This window comes from Mustela nivalis, assembly GCF_964662115.1.
Source record: "Mustela nivalis genome assembly, chromosome: 11".
Classification (NCBI taxonomy): Eukaryota; Metazoa; Chordata; class Mammalia; order Carnivora; family Mustelidae; genus Mustela; species Mustela nivalis.
The window spans coordinates 26,293,988-26,317,233 of record NC_139030.1 but is presented as its reverse complement, the minus strand read 5'-3'; the positions used below and the strand labels follow the sequence as shown (position 1 = coordinate 26,317,233).

General features: G+C 34.3%; 1 protein-coding gene across 1 annotated transcript in view; it reads left to right on the top strand.

The window, feature by feature from the left end:
* LRP1B (LDL receptor related protein 1B) overlaps positions 1-23,246 on the top strand; it is a 1,916,825-nt gene that overhangs the window by 854,573 nt on the left and 1,039,006 nt on the right. The window contains exons 5-6 of the mRNA XM_082690181.1: positions 1,975-2,103; positions 21,975-22,232. Coding sequence (XP_082546307.1) covers positions 1,975-2,103; positions 21,975-22,232 — 387 coding nt within the window. The remainder of the gene's footprint in view (positions 1-1,974; positions 2,104-21,974; positions 22,233-23,246) is intronic.

Here is a 23,246-nt window from a genome sequence, read left to right as displayed (position 1 = left end):
TTACTCATATTGCTCTCCTGGATAGCATAATCATGTCAGAAAAGCTAAAATAGGAATCAATAAAATTAAACCTGAAAAATCTGTGAAAAAGAAGAATCATTTCTGCCACTAGGGGCTGGATTTTACCAAATGCAAGATTTAATTTCTTTCATTATCACTGTAAACTTAGCTTCAAAAACTATTCTTTTTATTCCCAAAGCAACTTACTTCAAACAAACCATCCACGAATGCAAGCTGTTATATGAAGCTAAAGAAATCTGAGAAAAGTGCAAATTAATGCCATACAAATGCATAGTTTCCCAATTTAAATGGCCCCTTAACTACTCAGGAATATTTTTTCTTTTTCCTTAGTAAACTCTTTTCTTAGCTCAGTGTTCAGAGAGTGGGTTGAGAGTTCCAACCCTTTAATCATCCATTTGGTCTTTCTGGTGAGGAGCTCCCCCCACCCCCATCCTGGCATCATCTAGTGGCCCCACGCTGAGTCACCTCATTGACACAGACTAAGGTATATTCCAAAGGGGTTCATAAATAACAAAAGACACTCCTATAACTCAGAAAATTGCAAGGGCTTTAGGAACTCTGGGCCAGAAACTGAGGATAAAAACCAAATACATATTTTTATTATACCATTTATTCCTATTTTAGTATAGCACCATTCACTTCCATCTATCCGGATTCACATGTTGTCTCTTCTAGTTCTTAAACATTTCAGTCCATTCTCTCTTCTCCATCTGCACTACCACTGACTTACTTCAAATTTTAATGGAATTAAAATACAATTTCTTGCGTGAAATTATCACATAACTAATTTTCCAGGATCTCTTCTCTACTTTCACCAGTCCATTTTTTATTTGTATTATAAAGTTCATCCAATTAATGCTTTCACAATGCCTTCATACAATGTACAGTGCTTTACTTTAGCATACAAATAGCTTCATTATCTGGCCCCAAAACTACTTTCTCAGTGCCATCTCTTAACTCCCCGCTTATCCACCCTTATTCCACTTGACCCTTTTTACTTCTTTGAAATCCCTACTATGTCATCCCAATATCATTTCACATGCTATTTTAACTGGAATGCCTCTTTCCATCTTATCCCTTCTTATTGAATCTGAGAAAATCCAAATCATCCTTTAAATCCAAGTCAGTATTCAACCTTCACTTAATATTCTCCCTCTGATTCCAAGTAGGTTCACTTCTCTGTTTTTTCTCATAACCAGAGTATGCCCCTATTACAAAGAAATGCATAGAATTGCAATTATATTTCATTAGACTTGTTTCATTTAGAAGTAGGAACCATGTGTTATCATGTTTTTTTGTTTGTTTGTTTCATCAAGGATTAGTAGAGTACACAGTACACAGGACAGAATGAATATACATTAGTCCAAATTAGTAGCTGACATATATATATATATATATGCCTAGTTGGTTAAGAATCATTAAGCACTTGCTGTTTAGAGAGACTTGAACAAGATGCAGGAGGCAGGAAAGGAAGGATGGTAGGGAATAGAAATAGGACCATAGATATTAGTAAAATTTAAGATGAAAGTTTTCTTTTCAATGAATACTTAATAGTTTCCTGTTTTTGATCCATTGAAGGTGATTTGTGTAGCTGAGCTCAGAACTCTTAATCTGTTCATTAAAAACCATGTTACCAGACTAATTCTTTGTTAAAATAGTGAAAAAGACATAAACTTTTTATTCTTTAAAGTCCATTTCACATCTTTGCAAAAATATCCAAGGATTTCTAGCCTTAATATTATCTTTTAAAATTAAAAATTAGATACTAAGTTTGATGTTTTATGTCTGTCACTATTAAAGCAACTTTGAATTTTGACTTTTAGTTAGTGCATTTGGTTCTCCCTTTCCAAAATAATTATCTACTTCCAAAATTTGAAGAAAAAAAAGTTTTATTCTAGGGGAAAAATTACCAACAATAAATCTGCTTAGAAATGATGCCCATTTTCCTTGTAGATCAAGATGAATGTGCTATTTATGGCGCATGCAGCCAGACCTGCATAAATACATATGGTTCCTATGCCTGCAGTTGTGTGGAGGGCTACATAATGCAGCCAGACAACAGATCTTGCAAAGCCAAAAATGGTAAGTTATAATTTTTTTTTTGTCCTTGTAGAATTTCTTGTTTCCCTTTTGCAGTTCCTTTTCACTAGAAATGTAATACAGTGCTATGGACTTGGAAGAAATAGATTTTTCCTTCATTTTAATTCACTGATATATACCTAAAAATCCAGAGCAGTTATTTCAGTTGTCACTGATCATTACAAAACTCCTTCCATTACAGGAAGTTTCTAGTTCTGAAAAACCCGTTCAAAAGAAATGGCTTAATGGATCTGAGTTAGCCATCTCTCTCCCACACTAGGCAATAGATTCCTAACTGCTTTCTTTGAGCTCCTGCTTTCCCACCAAAATTCATACTCAGCATAATAAAGTGATCTCCTGAAATGTAAGCCAAATCATGTCATTCTCATGCTTAAAATCTCCCAATTAAATTTACTCATCTTGAGAATAAAATCCAAACTTCTCACAATACATGTAAGGATCTAATGCTGGGGTATCATTTACCTTATCCATCTCACTTATTGCTACTCTCTGTTCATCACTCATCAGCCATACTGGTTTCCTTGTCCTTCTTCTACCGCATCGCTCTTGCTTTGAGGTTGTTCCACTTCCTGTTTTATTTGCCTGCAGTGCTTTTCCCTGTGATATTCACATTCTTATCATTCAAGTCTTAGCTAAAATGGCAACATTCAGAGTGACCTTCGCTGACCATTCTGCTTAACGGTGGATACCCTCTCCATTGCTATCTTATTTCCCAATTTTATTTATTTATGCATTCCTACTCAATCACTATATGATTTTTCACTTTTATTTTCTTTATATCCCTACCTTTTTTTAAACTAATTTTTTATTTTTTATAAACATATATTTTTTCTACCTTTTGAAATCAACTCATTATGTATTTGTTTATCATCTGATTTCTCCAGAATAACGAGAGTGTTATGAGATTATGGAACTTGTCAGTTTTGTTTATTGTTGTTTAGTGATATCTGATCATAGCCTGGAACACATAGGTACTTGATGGATATTTGTGGAAGCAAGGAAGGGAGAAGAGAAAGAAGGGAACAAGGAAAGAAAAGAAAAAGAAAGAATGAACTTCTCTTTCTGGTTAAAATTACTAAAATGAACGTTGCTCTTTTAAGTGTTTGAATTTCATGTTTTAACACTGTCTTCCTTTTACTTTGTCCCTGCAAATAAAGCCTATAGTTTCTACACAGCATTCAGCCTACAGTAAACACTCAATGAATATTGATCATTTGGTAATGAAATAGCCTTGAGATGTGCTATTAATAAAAGGATAAATCTATTGTTTTGTGGGATGAATTAAGAATAATACAAGGAGATATTTACATGCTGTTCCATCTAGCTTCTTTCAACTTTTCTGAAATCTGGTTTCATTTTATGGATTTTCAAATTATGCTATTTTAATAAATTAATTGAATGTCCCCCACACCCTTTTATTAGTGAGTGGAAAAGTAGGCATGAGACGGGATTCGCTTTTTTGAAACCAGATTGAACAAACCATTGGATTTGCTCAGCAAGCTGCCACAGCTATTTCTTTACAACATAACCTCATGCTGTACTTTCAACAATTTCCCTGAGTGTGTTCAGTTATTAACTAAACATATTTGTATACCAAATTAGAAAGAACTCTTCTACTTCTTAGTTTATTTCTTTGAATTACTGACTTGGTTTGTGAAGCCCCACTTATGTTTCGGAGGCAATCCCTGAGAAAAATTAAGTCAATCGTATGTTCTTTTTGTCTACCACTAAGAGTTCTGATTTAAAGTATTGATGGGCTGAAGATGTAGAAGGCTTGTTCTTTGCTGTTTCTATTGATCCACACAATATCACTGTGGCTATACAAGGAGGGTGTAATGTGATAAACCTTACACAGAGGCATTTCCTCTCTTTCTACGTAGAGAAGGTATCTGCCAATAACAGAATGTAACCAGGGAGGGATGCTACCTGCTAATGTAATGCTGACTCAAGGAGATTTGATGACTCCAGAATTGATAATAGGACATATAAAAACCTCCACCTCTTGGTGGCTGGCTTGATGACAGTATTGGTCTATAGAGTTTAAAAAATACAGTTTTTATGGGAATGTTCCTGGTTTTTGTAGTTTTAGAAAAAAATGAGTTACTGGTAAGGCGTAAATGGCACAATTCTAGAACATATACTGACTAGTTCTAAAGGTCACATTGGATAGTTGAACCAATGTATTCGTACAAATTCACAAGGAAAACTATCAGTTTTCTTTTAGCTGTCTCAAATTGATAACAAATGAACCATAGGATATTTTGGCTTCAGGTATATACAATTTTATATAATGCATCAACCTTACAATTTTGTGGTGATTTTATCATATTATAGTGCTGCCATAACTGAGGTGCTAGGAAAATGTTTTAAATTAAACTCCATTTGTCCCAAATCTTTGCCATTCTCCTTTTCCTTTACCTGGCTGCTTAGATTGGGTCCACTTTTTTCTTCCTCTCCAATCCTATCCTACTGGGCTCTGGAACCTACCTTTATTTCCCAGGAAAGCCAGAGTTCCAGGTGTCTCAGAAGTTGGGAACATGGGAAACTATGGGATATTAGAACGAGCTGGCCCAGAACCCTGGATGTGTGTAAAATATCTATATGCTTTAGAAAAAAAAAAAAAAAAAAGAATGAAAGAAAGAAATATCAAGCCCAAAGGATATGGTGGGAAGCTAGTACTAGACTCAATAGGAGGATTCTGTAAAGGTCTTACTAGATGATAGAGGGGACAATAAAAAGGATCTTAGGAGATTTGCCTTTTATGTGAAGACAGAGAGAGGCAGAGTCAATTGTCTAAGAATCTGCTTATAAATTTCAGCATGGAAGAACATCGTGGTCACTCTCCAACTGTTCACCCCAGAACTTACTTCGGGGGTCTTATTTCCAATGTAACAATTAATAGTAATTAGGTAAATTAATCTAAATTAATCGATTATCCCTCCTTTGTAACATAATATCTAAATCCAGGTAAAATTCATAAGCCTTAAGAGTACCTTCAGGAAATAATTCTAGTGAGGGGGAGGGGATTTTAGACCCTGTGGCAGATGGGGGAAGAAATCAATGTTAGGCAGGAGGCCTTTTCATTGCTGTTAATTCATGCAATGCAGACAAATTATTTTCTTTTCTACCCTCTGTAAGATTAACTTGACTACTGCAATGTAGAATCAATCATTCAGGGCTGGGAGGAACTCAAAGGTAATTTAGTCCAACTATCCATTTGCTATCAAAATAAATAATTTCCAAATGGAAGAGAATTTTAAATGTACATTTAAAGATAATTTTAAGTACTTGATAGTTCTGTGTAAGAGGAGACATCCTGGAATATGAATGTCATAATGGAGTGTTCATAACTGGAATGCGACTCACATTAAAAGCTCGCAGTTTTTGAACTAAACATTAGGATTTCTCATTTGATTATTTAAAAATAATCATTAAGGGGTTCCTGGGTGACTCAGTTGGTGAAGTGACTGTGTCATGCTCAGGTCATGATCTTGTGGTCCTGGTATTGAGTCCCACATCAGGCTCCCTGCTAAGCTTCTCCCTCTTCCACTCTCCCTCCCTGTGTTCCCTCTCTCTATGTCAAATAGATAAATAAAATCTTAAAAATAAATAAATAAAAATAATCATTAAAAATATATATATATACATATATATGTATATATATATAGTAAAACTTCCTACTTCCTATATGATTTTAATTTTGTTTTTTTTGTTTGTTTGTTTGTTTTTTGAGATTAGAGTTCTAGAGAGTTGTCAAAGCTGAAAATGGGAAGGTTTTTTTTTTATTTTTTAAAAATTTAATTTAGCTTCTTTTAACTGATTTAGACCAATTTTGATTAGAAATATGCGTTAAATGTAGGCAACAAGGGCTAAAAGTGGACACTTGTAGAACCTGTAAAAATGAAAGTAATGGTCGAGGCTGTCTAACTTATGAACTGTTGCCAGTTTTACTCCTGATCAATTCAGGCTCATTGGACTGTACTTTTCAGTCTCCTAACCACTCGCCGAAGGCAGGCATTTAACCCAGTTTAAAAGTCTGCAGGACCAATAGGACTCTACTGACTGCACTAAAGCAGTCCGGAACAAAGAGCACTAAATAATTATATGCTCATCAGTGTAGAGGCCCTGCAGTAAGTGGCACCATGAGAGAGAAAGTGTGTACCTCTTTGCCATGTAGCAACTAGAGTAGTGAGAGAAGAGAGCCCATTAAATAACTTCAGGATTCTATTACAGTTTATACTGTGCTATTCACTGATTGGAACGATGGGGAGACCATTTAGGCAATAGAAATACAAATAAGAAATACAAATCATAATCCCCATATAATCCATGGAAACAAATCCTAGATGATGCTAAAGAATGTGTTCATACCACTCACTCCTTTCTTTGTTGGTATTCATAAAAAGAAAGAGAGAAAGAAAGCAAAATATAATGTCCTATGGCTCCTACACCTAACCTCCAACTCTATTATTATCTAATGTATTTTTTAAAATTTCCTTTTAGAAGGTAGAGGAAACATTCATGGTTTTCTGCCAGGGGAGTTCTGCTTGTAGGGAGAATAGGCAGGTGCCTGTCTAGAGAGGAAGGAGTTCTTTGTTTATATCATAGTCTGTGCAGCCACTTGAAATGCTTGGAATTCAGTAGTTACAATATAATTGCCTGCCTGATTTTTTTTTTTTTTTTAAAGAAAGCACTCCATATTAAAATGTAAGTATTCTTAGGAAGGGTGACATATTAAATCTTAGTAACCTTAATAATTTATGAGACTAGTGGATCAAATCTCTTTCAGTATACCATCTGGCTAAGAATGGCTCCCAGCAGAATGATAGGTGATTATGTCTTCACATACAAAGACTCACTATTCCTAGTTTTTACTATTTTTAGGTAGTCCAAGGGTCTAGTTCTTGTACAATTCGTCATTTTATTGAGACACAACTGAGAATGGTATTTGATGACATGATAGTATATGAGACTGTGAGATAGGAGTGAGCCTAGTGGACCATAACCTTAGTAACCCAGATTTGTTGTTCCTTGTGCCTTCATGTATGCACGGAGGGAATGATAGACACTGTGGTAAACAGTAGATGGCAGAGAAGTAGCTCAGTGCCTAGAACAGAGTATGTGGTTGGTAAGTGGTTTTTTTGTTGGTGGTGGTTTTTATTTTTTTGTTTGTTTTGTTTTGTTTTAGAAGCTGTAAGGAATTTTGTGAACATTCAGAAAGCAGAATAGGGGACTAGGATTTTGAGAATTAATGAAAGGAATGCCAGGAGGCTGGAAGAGATTAAAAAACAAATAAACAAACAAACTGAGATATTTTACTAGTTTTATCCTGTTATTCAGGGTTCATGCCACCTTTGCCGTAGTATAGATACTGGAGTGGTTTGGGAAGACGCGCATAATCTCCACAACTGTGCCCTCTTCCCCAAGGCCCTCCTCAGGTAAACATCTAATCCTAGTGTTCTTACTATGGAAATACAGTTGCAGAACAAGATACTTTGCCTGCAGTCAGGCAGTATTGCTTAAAATCTCTGTCCTAGAGAAATACTAGAGCTTCCCAGGTTGCATTTGAAAACCGAGCCTGGCCATTGAACTTATTTCTCTATTTTCTTTTTGTTTTTGTTTTTGTTTTTGTTTTTTTTATTAATTTTTTATTTTTTATAAACATATATTTTTATCCCCAGGGGTACAGGTCTGTGAATCACCAGGTTTACACACTTCACAGCACTCACCCAAGCACATACCCTCCCCAATGTCTATAATCCCACCCCCTTCTCCCAAACCCCCTCCCCCCAGCAACAAGTGACTCTTAATCTCTATTTTCTGTACTATTCATACCCTACATCTTTTCTGGCTCTTTACTTAGATGGAAATCACATTCTGTGACAGAACAGGGCAATGGTTTCTGATAGAATTTCCATTACCAAAATTAAATATCACACTTTTATTTTTTCCACCCAAACACTATTAATGAGTATGCCACGTTAAGGTATGAAAGTACTCATGAATATTCTATGTGTGTTTTTCTGTTTTTTGTTTTGTTTGGTTTGGTTTTGTTTTTGCTAGAGGACATTACTTTCACAGTCTAGCACCTTTCTTCACATCTTAAACAGAGAATGTAACTATGGTGTCTTATGTGTCATGACGCCTTTGATTTATTGAGAGTGTAAGAAAATATCAGACACAGAAAAAAATGCATGTTCTTCCATTTGCTTTACTACTTAACATCATAAATGCAATCTAGCTAAGGACTTCTTTGTATGGGTATAAAGAATCTCATGGCCACATTTATAGGCTCTAGATTTGACAAATGATAAACTTTATTTTTACAAATGGACAACATATAGGTATAAATTTCTATCATATTATGTAATTTTTTGTGGAAAGGCTACAGATCTATTAGTTAAATTCTCAATTTAGAATATGTGATAGATCATACATGCTCTCCAGTTCCTTTTTTGTCTTAAAATTAGACATATAGTGAAAATTAAAAACAAACGAGCACATTTAAATTCATAGAATTAGAAGTTGCTTAATTTTAAGATGAGGCGAGGATACATATATATATAGATATCTATAGATTTAGATTTAGATATATATCTACATCTATAGATATATATCTATATCTATATATATACCTATATCTATACATCTACATCTATTTATATCTCTATATCTATGTCTATCTATGTACAAAACTTCTCTATTACTTTGTGGAAAGTAGAAGTATATAGCAATTAAAATATTCAGGGAAAAAACAAAGGGAAAAAAGAGAATATTTTCCCCTTTCTAATAAGACAAAAAGTTTTATTTGTTTTGTTGTGTTTCCGTTTTTGTTTTTTTCAGAGTGCCTTCAAGGCATCCTCTGTATCAATAGCAACCAACAGAGAAATATCCACAGTTAGAGAATACCTCTCGGGCACTCCTCCCAGTAGAGTCCAGACTTTGATTACTGATACTCTGTGTATTCTCCTGTTTCAAGATGATTAGAGTCATTTTAGTCCTGAGAAAAGAAAATCCATTGTGTTGATTGTATTTTTAAATGTATGTGAGACTTTCTTCTTAGCACGAGGACTCACAAAGCCTCCATCTGTGCTTTCTATGACAGGTAAAACTTGCCAAAATCGTAGATAAGTTATATCTTAATAGTCTTGAGAAGTTTAGAACAACATACCATCAAATTGCAAATGATATATCTAGTAAAGTAGCTAGAAGTTTGGTATATAATCACTATTGAATACTTAGAACGAATCTGTCTTTTTAAATGAAAAGTAGAAAATTGGAGTCTTAAATTTAGGCTGTATGTTTACATCCTTTGGCAGCCTTGTCAGAAAACAGTGAAATACATTAAAGGACCTTTTCCTTTTCCACCTCTAGATAATGAATTTTCACATACCTACCTCTCTTTCTCCTTATTCTAACATGATGATTTTGTTTCATATTTACTCAAGAAAACAGAAGTAATCAAAAGAGAACTTTCTCTCCCTGAACTTTATTAAATCTACCTATCTGTATCTAGAACTAATCACCCTGCCTTCTTCTTCTTTGAATGGAAGAATACACTGTGCTCCTATCTAAGGCCAATCCCTGCCATTAGGCATCAATCCCATCTACTCTTGCCTATTCAAGAATTAGACTCATACAGTGGTCTTCTCTGTTCCTCAAATCATCAGTATTTTGACTCCCCTGGATCATTCTCTTGAGTATACAAGCTTATTGTAAAGATGGTATAAAACAACTTTCTTGAAACCTATATTGCTCTTCAGCTACTCCATTTTTCTTTTCCCTTTATAGAATAACTCACAGGAAGGATTTTCTTCTTTCTCTACTTCCTCCCCTTCTGTCTTAAACCCTCTTAAATCGTTTTACATTCTTATGACTCACTTATACCTCTACTGTCAGGGTTACAAGTGATCTCCAGTTGCCTAGGCATTCAGTCATCAATCCTTAGCACACAACTGGTCCTTGTCTCCTTTTTGAATATGTCCCTTCATAAAGTAGTGCATTTTAGAGTCTTCCTTTTAGCTTACTGGGAAATTTTTTTCTCAGTTTATTTTGCTGCATTATCCTCATTATTTTTGGAATGATCCAGTGTTTAGTTGTTTGAAAAATCTCTTCCTTTGGTGATTTCATAAGTACTCTCATCTTGTATTGTGACTTTAAAAACACATTCTCTTCCATGATTTGCTAAGATATCTAGAGATTGAGACTTGAGAGTTTTAGTCATCAGCCCTGACTTCACTGTTGAACATCAAACTCGCTTGGATATCGAAGTCCAATTCAATATCTCGTTTAGAAATTAAATAGAAATATCAAACTTTTTGTGTCCCAGAATTTTGATCCTCTCTCCTGACAGTGGTGTACTTCACCCTCTACCCATTCACCCAGTTGTTCAAGCCAAAACATTGGAGTCATCCTTGCTCCATTCTTTCTCTCAAATCCTTGATTCAAACATTTAGGTGTATTCTAAATTAGACTACTCTCTTTAAGGAGCAAGCCTGCATCTTTATCTGCATGCTTTATCTTTCTTCATAGAATCTATCACTGCCAAACAATATTAAATAGTATTTGTTTGCTTATTGTCTGCTTCCTTCAATAAAATGTAAGCTCTATAAAAACAGAGATTCTCTAGCTTTGTTACCCGCTATATTGCTAACATCTAGAGCAGTGCCTGACAGAAACTAGCCATGTTAAAAAAAAAAAAAAATATATATATATATATATATATATATATATTTTTTTTTTGTTGTTGTTGTTAAATGAATAAATAAAATGAACAAATACTACGACTGTACTTTCTCTCTCAGGGAAAAATTAAATGTGTTTTTTTGTTTTTAACACACCCATCCTTTCAAATGATCCTTTTAAATGATCCAACATCTATTACAATTTGAACTCAATTATTAGCAATTTTGAACTTCGATGGACATATCTGAATTTGGGGAAAAAGTATTTCTATAGCTAAGATAGTTATTGTCCTATAATTAGGAAGACGATGAAGAGATTAAAAGGGGCCACCTCTCAGTAACCAATCTTAATTGGTACCCCTAGACCATCTGCTACTTCTAATATTCTCCAATAACCTAAAATTTGAATGAATTATCCTCTGAGAGTTTGAAATTTACTAACATAACCCTTTAGTAATCAGTTAAATTTCTTTCATTTTACTGATTAAAAATCACAATGCATTATTTATTTCATTTTACTTACTGAACTTTGAATACAGTATCATTCTTAAATTTGAAAATTCAGTAAAATACCTTTAGAAACACTGGAGAGTCATATCCAAGCATCCCTCCATGGGTCATTCATTTATTGAATGATGAACATGTGCCAGGTAAGGTTTTCCAGATAATAGGGGAGATTATGTCCTTGTTCTGGTAGACCAGCTCTTTAAAAACAAAGAAACTATGAGAGCTGTTCATTTGCAAAATGAAAAGCTTTTGTGTGTGTGTGCATGACATGATATTACTGACTTAAATTGTTTCTGTAAAATGGTCCTTTTCCCTCAGAAACAGCATATCTCATCACTTTTTAATCATAACATTTCAAATTGAAATATACTCTAAAAGAAGGTACTTGCATTTCATTAATAAGGTGTAAATAACAAAAAAGTTCAAACCCTTAAGAAGTCTGTGGCTAACTAGGTGGATAACTAGTTTACCTGATGAGTTTTTATGATGCCAAAGACAAGATTACAAAACACAATACTATACTAATAATATGCCAACACTAAATTCCTCATCATCTCTTAAAGCCAACTCTACTTTCTTTCCTGTTTCTTTTAATAATACCAGTATTCTCCCCATCGCTCCCCTCTAAAATTTCTGCATAATTCTGAACTCCATGTCCCTTATTGTCTATATAATTTAGAACATGTAATTCATTACATGAATCCATCTCTACTTAAGAACTCAACACCCCCTATTTTAGATTCTCATTACCTATTTTCTGAGAAATTAAAATAGCATCTCTGTATCAATAGTGCCAATATCCAAAGCCTATGTCCACAAGTTTTTCTTTTTTATTGTGTTATGTTAGTCACCATACAGTACATTATTAGTTTCTGATGCATGTTCCATGATCCCAGTGCTCCATGCAATCCATGCCCTCCTTGATACCAACCACCAGGCTCATCCATCCTCCCAATTCCCTCCTTTCTAAAATCCTTCATTTGTTTCCCAGAGTTCATAGTCTCTAAGGGTTTGTCTCCTACTCTATTTATCCCTCTTCATTTTTCCCTTCCTTCTCCTAATGTCCTCCATGTGATTCCTTACATTCCATAAATAAGTGAAACCATATGATAATTGACTTTCTCTGCTTGACTTATTTCACTTAGCCTAATCTCCTCCAGTCCCATCCACGTTGATGCAGAAGTTGGGTATTCATCCTTTCTGATGGCTGAGTAATATTACATTGTGTATATGGACCACATCTTCTTTCCAGTTGTCTGCTGAAGGGCATCTTGGCTCTTTCCACAGTTCAGCTACTGTGGACATTGCTGCTATGAACACTGGGGTACAGATGGCCCTTCTTTTCACTACATCTGTATCTTTGGAGTCAATATCCAGCAGTACAATTGCTAGGTCAGAGGGTAGCTCTACTTTTAATATTTTGAGGATCCTCCACACTCTTTTCCAAAGTGACTGCACCATCTTGCATTCCTACTAACAGTGTAAGAGGGTTCCTCTTTTTCCACAACCTCCCCAACATTTTTCGTTTCTTGTCTTGCAAATTTTTGCCATTTTAACTGGCGTAAGATGGTATCTCAATTGTACACAAGTTTTTCTTAAAAAGTTTGGATTGTCTTCTTTGTAATTAAAAACAAGATTAATAACAAGGTCTCTTTACACAATAGAGGATGTAGTATGTTCTGGTGATTCTCTGGGACTTAAATTTCTCCTCATAGTGTCTGCTTCCAATAGGACTGTTGGCATACATAGCCATTCTTTATGCACTTCATCAGTCTAAACAGGAACAAAGATACCTTTTTCTTTCCCTTAACTCCTTTCCAACTTCACTCCAGAATGTGGTAACATTGCGTATTTATTACCTTCCTATCTGATATGAATTATACTATATAACACTTTTTAAATTTATTTCTTTATTAATAATTTATTTATTAATAATAATTAATAATATTTAATTAATTTATTTTTTAATTTAATTTTTAGATTTTAAAAAAATTTTTTTAGTGTAACAGAATTCATTGTTTATGCACCACACCCAGGGCTCCATACAATACGTGCCCTCCATAATACCCACCACCTGACTCCCCCGACCTCCTACCCCTTGCCCCTCCAAAACCCTCAGATTGTTTCTCAGAGTCTATAGTCTCTCATAGTTCATCTCCCCCTCCAATTTACCTCAACTTTATTCTCCTCTCCATCTCTCCATGTTATTTCTTAAGCTCCACAAATAAATGAAATCATATGATAATTGACTCTCTCTGCTTGACTTATTTAACTCAGCATAATCTCTTCCAGTCCCATCCATGTTGATACAAAAGTTGGGTATTCATCCTTTCTGATGGAGACATTATACTCCATAGTGTATATGGACCACATCTTCCTTATCCATTTGTCTGCATGAAAAAATGTTCATTATCACTAGTTGTCAGGAGATTCAAATCAAAACTACACTGAGATACCACCTTACACCAGTTAGAATGGCCAATATTAACAAGACAGGAAACAACGTGTGTTGGAAAGAACATGGAGAAAGGGGAAGCCTCTTACACTGTTGGTGGGAATGCAAGTTGGTGAAAGATGGATTCTTAACCCACTGAGCCGCCAAGGCACCCCAGAATTTTACCATACTTCTTTAAAAGTAAAAGTGAGTTGGGGGAATTCGGAGGCAGAGAGAAACCATGAGAGACTGTGGACTCTGAGAAACAAACTGAGGGTTTTGGAGGGAGGGGGTTGGGTATTAGGGAGGGCACGTATTGCATGGAGCTCTGGGTGTGGTGCATAAACAATGAATTTTGGAACACTGAAAAAAAATAAAATTTACATAAAAAGATTTAAAAAAAAGTAAAAGTGAAAACAATTTAAAAATTTAATGGGAAATGTGTCCACCCATATAGTTTTCTAAGTGTCATTTCCAGCTTGATCTTAAAGCACAGTTTTGATCACAATATACTTTCTTTCTAAAATTTATGTAGTTTCCCAGTGCACCCCAAATTAAAAATAAATTTATCATTTTGACATTCAATGACTTATATATGCAGTCTTTCCTAAACATAATTTCTCAGCTACTGCAACCTCAGAGTTTGAATCCAGTTCTTTTTATTTGGTGGCTATCTGATCTTAAGCAAGTTACTTAACTTTAATTAACTTCATTTTCTTACCCATAAAATGTAGGTAATGATAGCACCTGATTAATAGATATGTTGTAATAAACTAATAAATGTAAATCATGTATTATAGTGTCTGGCTCCTAAGATATATTCAAAAGAGTTTAACCATGTTACTGTCATTATGAAGTACTTTCACCATTCATGCATGCTCTACCCTCCAGGAAACTGAAAAGTGAGGTCACATATTCTAGTCCTTATAGCTATGCTTTTTTAAAAAAATTTTTTATTATTTATAAACATATATTTTTATCCCCAGGGGTACAGGTCTGTGAATCACCAGGTTTACACACTTCACAGCACTCACCAAAGCATATACCCTCCCCAATGTCCATAATCCCACCCCCTTCTCCCAAGCCCCCTCCCCCCAGCAACCCTCAGTTTGTTTTGTGAGATTAAGAGTCACTTATGGTTTGTCTCCCTCCCAATCCCATCTTGTTTCATTGATTCTTCTCCTACCCACTTAAGTCCCCATGTTGCATCACCACTTCCTCATATCAGGGAGATCATATGATAGTTGTCTTTCTCTGCTCGACTTATTTCGCTAAGCATGATATGCTCTAGTTCCATCCATGTTGTCGCAAATGGCAAGATTTCATTTCTTTTGATGGCTGCATAGTATTCCATTGTGTATATATACCACTTCTTCTTGATCCATTCATCTGTTGATGGACATCTAGGTTCTTTCCATAGTTTGGCTATTGTGGACATTGCTGCTATAAACATTAGTGCAATTGCTGGGTCATAGGGCAGTTCTATTTTCAACATTTTGAGGAACCTCCGTGCTGTTTTCCAGAGTGGCTGCACCAGCTTGCATTCCCACCAACAGTGTAGGAGGGTTCCCTTTTCTCCGCATCCTTGCCAGCATCTGTCATTTCCTGACTTGTTGATTTTAGCCATTCTGACTGGTGGGAAGTGATATCTCATTGTGGTTTTGATTTATATTTCCCTGATGCCGAGTGATATGGAGCACTTTTTCATATGTCTGTTGGCCATCTGGATGTCTTCTTTGCAGAAATGTCTGTTCATGTCCTCTGCCCATTTCTTGATTGGATTATATGTGGAAAACCCAAAAGACTCCACTCCAAAACTGCTAGAACTTGTACTGGAATTCAGTAAAGTGTCAGGATATAAAATCAATGCACAGAAATCAGTTGCATTTCTCTACACCAACAACAAGACAGAAGAAAGAGAAATTAAGGAGTCAATCCCATTTACAATTGCAACCAAAACCATAAGATACCTAGGAATAAACCTATCCAAAGAGGCACAGAATCTATACTCAGAAAACTATAAAGTACTCATGAAAGAAAGGAAGACACAAAGAAATGGAAAAATGTTCCATGCTCCTGGATTGGAAGAATAAATATTGTGAAAATGCCTATGCTACCTAAATCAATCTACACATTTAATGCAATTCCTATCAAAGTACCATCCATCTTTTTCAAAGAAATGGAACAAATAATTCTAAAATTTATATGGAACCAGAAAAGACCTTGAATAACCAAAGGGATATTGAAAAAGAAAGCCAAAGTTGGTGGCATCACAATTCCAGACTTCAAGCTCTATTACAAAGCTATCATCAAGACAGCATGGTACTGGACAAAAACAGACACATAGATCAATGGAACAGAATAGAGAGCCCAGAAATAGACCCTCAACTCTATGGTCAACTAATCTTCGACAAAGCTGTTGTACTTTTATATGATGAAAGGGGCAAAGGATCTCTTTGGAGACTCCTTGGTAGGGCATTAATCCTATTTATGAAGGCTTAACTACCTCTCAAAGCCTCCACCTCCTTAGTATCATCACCATTAGGAGTTAGAGTTTCAACATACGGATTTTGGGGGGATACAAACATTCAGAACATAATAACATATAGATAAACTTTTTTTGAAACTCAATGCCACTGTCCATCTTTTATAAAAGACATCAAACCAGACTTAAAAAATATAGAGCTTTTATATATACTTTAACCTTTCTAATAGATTATATATTTTTTAAAGGCAGACTATTTTACTTATCTTCAGATTCCAGTTGGATACCTTAGATCTGCAAATAGTAAATAATAAAATAAAAATACAATAAATAAACCATTTCCATCCAAACAATAGTTTAGCATAAATACATTGTGACAAATAGTGCTATGATAAATTAATACAGAATTGTAGTGATATGTTTTTTTTTTCTTATTTAAACTCTGTTTTTTTTTTTTTTAAAGATTTTATTTATTTATTTGACAGACAGAGATCACAAGTAGGCAGAGAGGCAGGCAGAGAGAGAGAGAGAGAGGGAAGCAGGCTTCCTGCGGAGCAGGGAGCTCGATGCGGGGCTCGATCCCAGGACCCTGAGATCATGACCCGAGCCGAAGGCAGCAGCTCAAATGACTGAGCCACCCAGGCGCCCCTAAACTCTGTTTTTAAGGCAGTTTAATCTTTCCACATTTGGTTCATGTTCTATTTTATAATTTATAAAACATGATATAATAGTTTCCTCTGATATATGGTATGATATTCCTAATGTTATTCAGTTCAATAAATATATGTTTCCATTAAAAAAATAATTGAGGGAAAAACAGAAACAAATTTGGCCATCTAAATTTCCAACATGAAAAGAAAAAAAAATTAAACCCCATTACTTTTTTTTTTCCACTTATATTAATTTCATTCACATTTTAGTTTGGCTGACTTTGCTCTCTACTTTGTTTTTGAATAATGCTTTTCCTCATTTTTTAAACTACGTAATTTCCTAATACTTCATATGCAGCTTCTTCTGATTTTTGAACATATTTGGAAGATTTTTTTTTTTAATTTATAGTATCTTTACATAGATTGCTCTACTTTTTGTTTCTTATTGTAACTCACCTTCCTATGGCAGGTTGCATTATTTTTTTTTAAGATTTTTATTTATTTGACAGATCGAGATCACAAGTAGTCAGAGCAGCAGGCAGAGAGAGAGAGAAGAGAGAGGAGGAAGCAGGCTCCCTGCTGAGCAGAGATCCCAATGTGGGGCTTGATCCCAGGATGCTGGGATCATGACCTGAGCCCCTGAGCCTAAGGCAGAGGCTTTAACCCACTGAGCCACCCAGGCGCCCTGGTTGCATCACTTTTTATTACAAACTGTTAGCATTCTTATTTCTTATTTCTAACTTCATCCCATTTTCATTATCTTTAAAGACTTTATATAATTTGTATATGATAAAAGTAAAACTTTGAAAATCCCTCTTTCTATTATTTTAAGTTATATTTGTTAACAACTGATTCCTTGGGCTGCACAGATAATAGTTTTCAGTTTTCTTACACATTCAGCCTTACTGTGAATCTTCATTTTATATATTTTACATGTGAGTCATTATTTAACTTTTATACAGTTGAAACTGATATTCTTTTTGTTTTATTGTTTTTTTTATCTTTGAATCAACACGTATTAAGGTGCAGCTACTGAACTTTATTTAGTGGAGAAAATTGCTCACAATTGCAGAGAAATTAGAACACAATAAAACTAGTTAATAAACATATAGGTATATATCCATGTACATACATTTATTATAACCTAAATAATTATCAGGTTGACATTTATGTGTAAGTAACTGAATCCATAATTCTAATAATATAAAAGGAAAATGGTTGAACTTATATTCTTAGAAATGAATGGAAGAATAAGAAGTTTAAAATAAACCTGAAAAAATGAGTTTTATTCATTCTGAAAACATTCATTTAGAGTGAACCATCTGTCAAAATCACATTATTATAAGTATATACATATACATTTAGTATATTCCTGACTATGAGAGGATAAGGATATGTTTGCAAAGATGTGGTTATAGTGGCTTGGGATTTAAATAGGGATTTTTATGAATTTACTCAGATTCATAGCTTCTCCATGTTTCCAAGTTTCTCTTTTCAATGTACAGTTTTCTATTCAGTCTTCAAAAATTATAGAGCTAATTAATGTAACATGTGTAATAGAAAAAAACACACCCTTATCATACAGAGCATAAATACACATCCTTATAACTGTTTGGGAGAGAAAATACCTGTTTTTTATGCCATTGACATATGATGAATGTTGAAGAAGATGAGGACAATTTTCCTTCCCCAACACGACACATTTGACAGGCTGTTGGCGAGGTTTATTCAAGTGAAGTCTTCGTTCTCTAAGTTAGACTATTCATTGAGTGCTTTCTTATGTTTCAATCTCTTCTATATGGAAAGTTAATATTTATTACTTCTCACTAAATGTCGGTGTATGTATTCCTTTGACTAAAGTTATCTAACATGTTTTCCAAATATTCCTTTGGAAAACCTGTCCACTGACTCTAAGGATGGGAATTTTTAAAGAACATCACATTTATTTTGATGAGACTTATATCCTTATTACCCAAGCTAATGGTGCTCTTACCTTGGTATGTGGAAGTTTGAGGTAATGATGAACACTGGCGATCAGACTTAGTGTGGGTTGAGGCAAATTACCTATGCAGGCTTTCATGAAGTAGGAAAAAAAGATTTATATCCTTAACCCCTGAGTATTTTTGTGGGTTCTTGTGTTTCACTGGCTTCCTCCCACCACCATAAGTAGGCGTTATGTTACTTGTGTAAAGAGGGAAACCACAGCTAATAATTAACTAAGACACATGAACGTTAATTCAATGAAGCACATCACAACTAACAAGCATCCTTCCTCCAGTGTGTCATTTGAATTTTTAAAGTCACCATTATCAAATCAATCTACTTCAAATTATGAAGCATCTGACTTTATTGGTTTTCTGTTTATCAGAAGTTACAGAATCAGTGGTTGCTATATTTTACATTAAAACAATCAACTAATTCGCTCAAAAAGCAACTATAAAAATCAGATAGATTGATCAGTTCTGTCAAGTAAGCATTGACTGTGTTGACCATTAATTAATTTTCATCTCAGTTTCTACGGGGAATCAGTGTTCCTTCATATTCTAGCCTCAATCCAAAGAATGTTTATTACATAAGTAAATTTATTGACTAGTAGCCAGTTAAGAAGTTATTGTCTACATCTGGACTTGTCATAAAACTTGGAAGCAAAGAAACTTTCTGTAATGGTTCACTTTTTAATGAGAGGCAATTTCACTAAAGGTCATTTCAGTTGTCAAATGAAAACAGTAAGTACTGACAGGCTTGCAATATGTTTTTGTTAACTTCATAACACGGCCACCACAGACCCCTTCATAACCTGAGAAATCTACGATCTGATAGGTTTTAGGAGTGCTTAGGTCAACTGGAAAACAACAGGGGTAGGAGTGTTGAAAAGGGACTAAGTCTGGACTTCTAAATTAGGGAATGGCAAGGGCAAGCATTGCATGGATCAAGATGGATTTAAGAGATTAAGAGAAAAGCCAACTAACTAACCAAACTTAGATGTGGTCCTTTGACAAGGTTATATCAAGCAGATATAATACACGATTTTATTAATTCTTCTGAGAGAAATCATTATTGTAGAAATTATCTCAGCATTTTAGAGACTTCTTTATTTGTTGGGTTAATCAATTGCATAATCTCATTGAGACTTTTTATTGTTGTTTGTTTTGATGTTTTTATTAAATCAAAAACTTCTAGTGTCTCTCTGAAGGAGGAGAAGAATTTTATCCCTTGTTGAATTAACTACTTAGCAGGTAAAATCCAAATGCTATTCTATCTGCATAAAACACAGGGAGCCTGATATCTCTAATCACATCAGAAATGATGAGGACCATTAAATAATAATTCTAAAGTTCAGACTTATTTAATTATATTATTCATAATATACATATTTACCTTTCTCCTACATTCTCAATGTTCAGTGTCAGTTTCTTGAATATCAAATGATGCTTATGAAACTTTCTGTTAGCCAGTATTTCTCCGGATTCCATTTTTCAGTTAAGAAAACCAAATTATTTTGTAATATTTCACCGAATGCTTCTAAAGAAATCTACCCTGTAAGAATTCCATGTGTCCGTTTTACGTATTCAGAAGTTTGTATTGAATAACCACTGGATTCTAAATGCTAGAGATACAGCAGTAGAAGTAGAAAATAATAAATTAGAAAAAAAGGTAGATACAATATTTGGTGGTGATAAGGGAAAAATGAAGTAGGGAAGGTTTATAGGGAGTTTGTATATAGAGTTTGTAGGGACTTGCAAATTTTACAAAGTAGAGTAGTAAGAGAAGTATTCACCAGAAAGGCAACATTCAAATAACACCTTAAGGGAGGTGAGCGAGTCAGGCATTCTGATACATATGGGGTGATTACTCTAGGAGCAAGGAGGCGCTTCTGAGATGGAAGCTTATTTGGCTTGTTGTTCAAGGAATGGTAAGAAGGGTGGCGGGTCTGGAGGGAAATATAGATCATGGAGGGCTCTATAAGGCATTATAAAGTCTTTGGGCTTTTATTCTGTTTGGAATGGGAGCCTTTTGAGAGAACAAGACTGATTTGATTGACATTAACGTTTTAAAGATATAACCTTGGCTGTTGTGTTGAGATAGACTAAAGAGGAGGAGGGCATTGATGAAAGCAGAGAAATGAGTTAGAAGGTTCTTGGAATGATCTAGTTGAGCGATGATGGCAGCTTGGAGCGGGGTGGTAGCTCGTAATAGTCACTGAGAAATGGTGGGATTTCTGATAGGTTTGGCATCAGAATCAAAGATATTAATTGGTACTTTGGATGTAGGGCAGAAAAAAAAGAGGAATTGAAGATTTCCAAATTTGTTTTAATTTCCTAATTAGCACAAAAGCTACCCGGATTATGACTGTATCACTAAACTCTTTCAATACCTTCACATGATAATTTTGTTCAATTAGTACATTTTCATTAAAAACTCATGTATCCTAACACGAGCAAAGATGTATTGTTCTAAAAGTAATATAAAGCAAATTTCTTTAATTTCTAAAATCTTATTTTCATGACTATAGAGGAAAACATGGAAAGAATTAGCTCAGTAATCATGGGAATGGGGGGTCCGTCAAGGAGCCAGTGTGGTTGAAGCCACACTATGGGCTTATGAGCTTTACATGTTTAACTCTAGAAAATCCATTTCTGGCTTCATACATCCACTTCAAAAAGGCATGCCCTTGCTCACAAGGGAATCCTATAACACTGTATGGAGATAGGTAACCCCAGATCCATCCTCATTGCTAAAAGAACAAAACAAACCAAACAAACATAAAACCAAAACAAAACCAAAAAACAAATAACAACTCACATCACTTACTTTATTTACCAACAATGAAAGTAAATAGCATTGTCCTCACATTTACACAACACATTACAACTAAGAAAATAAAGAATACAAATGCTCAATGGTCTATGTTTTCCTTAGAGAAGTGAACTGAAACATATAGTGAAGCATATATAAGAATCAATAAATACTTTTGCAAACTTTTTTTTTTATTTTAAAGATGCATTAAAATATAAGGATAAGTTCTAGTGAGTGATGTAAAATTCGAAAAATATTTTGACTCTTATTTAACTTGCTTCTTTCTTTTATTTCAGAACCTACAGATAGGTTGCCTATGCTATTAATTGCAAATTCTGAAACAATTGAGGTTTTCTATCTCAATGGAAGTAAAATGGCAACCTTGAGCTCAGTCAATGGAAATGAAATTCATACTCTGGATTTTATTTATAACGAAGACATGATTTGTTGGATTGAATCAAGAGAATCTTCGAATCAGCTCAAATGTATCCAGATAACAAAAACAGGAAGATTAACAGATGAGTGGACAATCAATATTCTTCAGTCCTTTCACAGTGAGTATTTCAATTCATATTCAATTCAATTCACTCTTTAAGGATTTCATTTATCAATAAACAGGATTCTTAGATTTTTCTAAAATACTATTTGGCTATCAGAAACCTATATATGCAAATATGAATATGCTTAAATAAATGTATTCACTGCCTGTTTTGAATATGCACACACATAACACTTTCATTGTTCACGTAAGTAGTAAGTTACAGAGTTAATTTTAATTCTTTCCTTAATGCTTATTACAGTGTCACTTAAATGAGAATTGTAATTTGCCACTGAGTGATAGTTCACGATGTGGTAGTGAAGGTGGGATTTTTAAAAAGCAAGAAACAGAATTGATAATTATAAGCTCATCAGCTGTAGTGCTTGTTAAAATGCTTTAAAACGATCAGATTTATGCTAATTGGTAACAACTACCTGTGTTGACTTTTTTCTTAGCAAATCAGAGTTTTTATGCATCTTTCAAAAGAGTGATCTATGATTTTGATTTACTTTGATTTCTCATGCCAGAAATTCACAAACTAGCAACTGTACTTCCTACATATTACCATAAATTGAAATCAAATTACATTGTTACACAGACCCACACATTAGTTTCTCCTTTTGTGCTGGTGCTTGCTCTCTCTCTCTCTCTCTCTCTCCTCTGACCTCTACCCCTCCAACATAAGAGTATAAATTTTATTTGTGCTTGCCTGGAGAAAATTATATGCATGAGAAATTCAAGATATGTCCACTTATTTTATGATTTACAGGAAAAAAATATTCTTGAAAACACTGTGAACGTAAAAGTTGGTAGAAAATAAAGAAAAATGTGCAGTCAAGTTAAAAAGGAAAAAAAGTGCAGTGAAAGAATAAATATAGTTTTCAGATGTAGAATGTTTGATGATACAGATTCAATAATTATATTTTATTAATAATAAAATATAAAATATTAATTATTTTATTATTTTAAAATATAAAATAATAATTGTATTTTATTAATATTTTTCAATTAAAGGAATTGACTATTAATC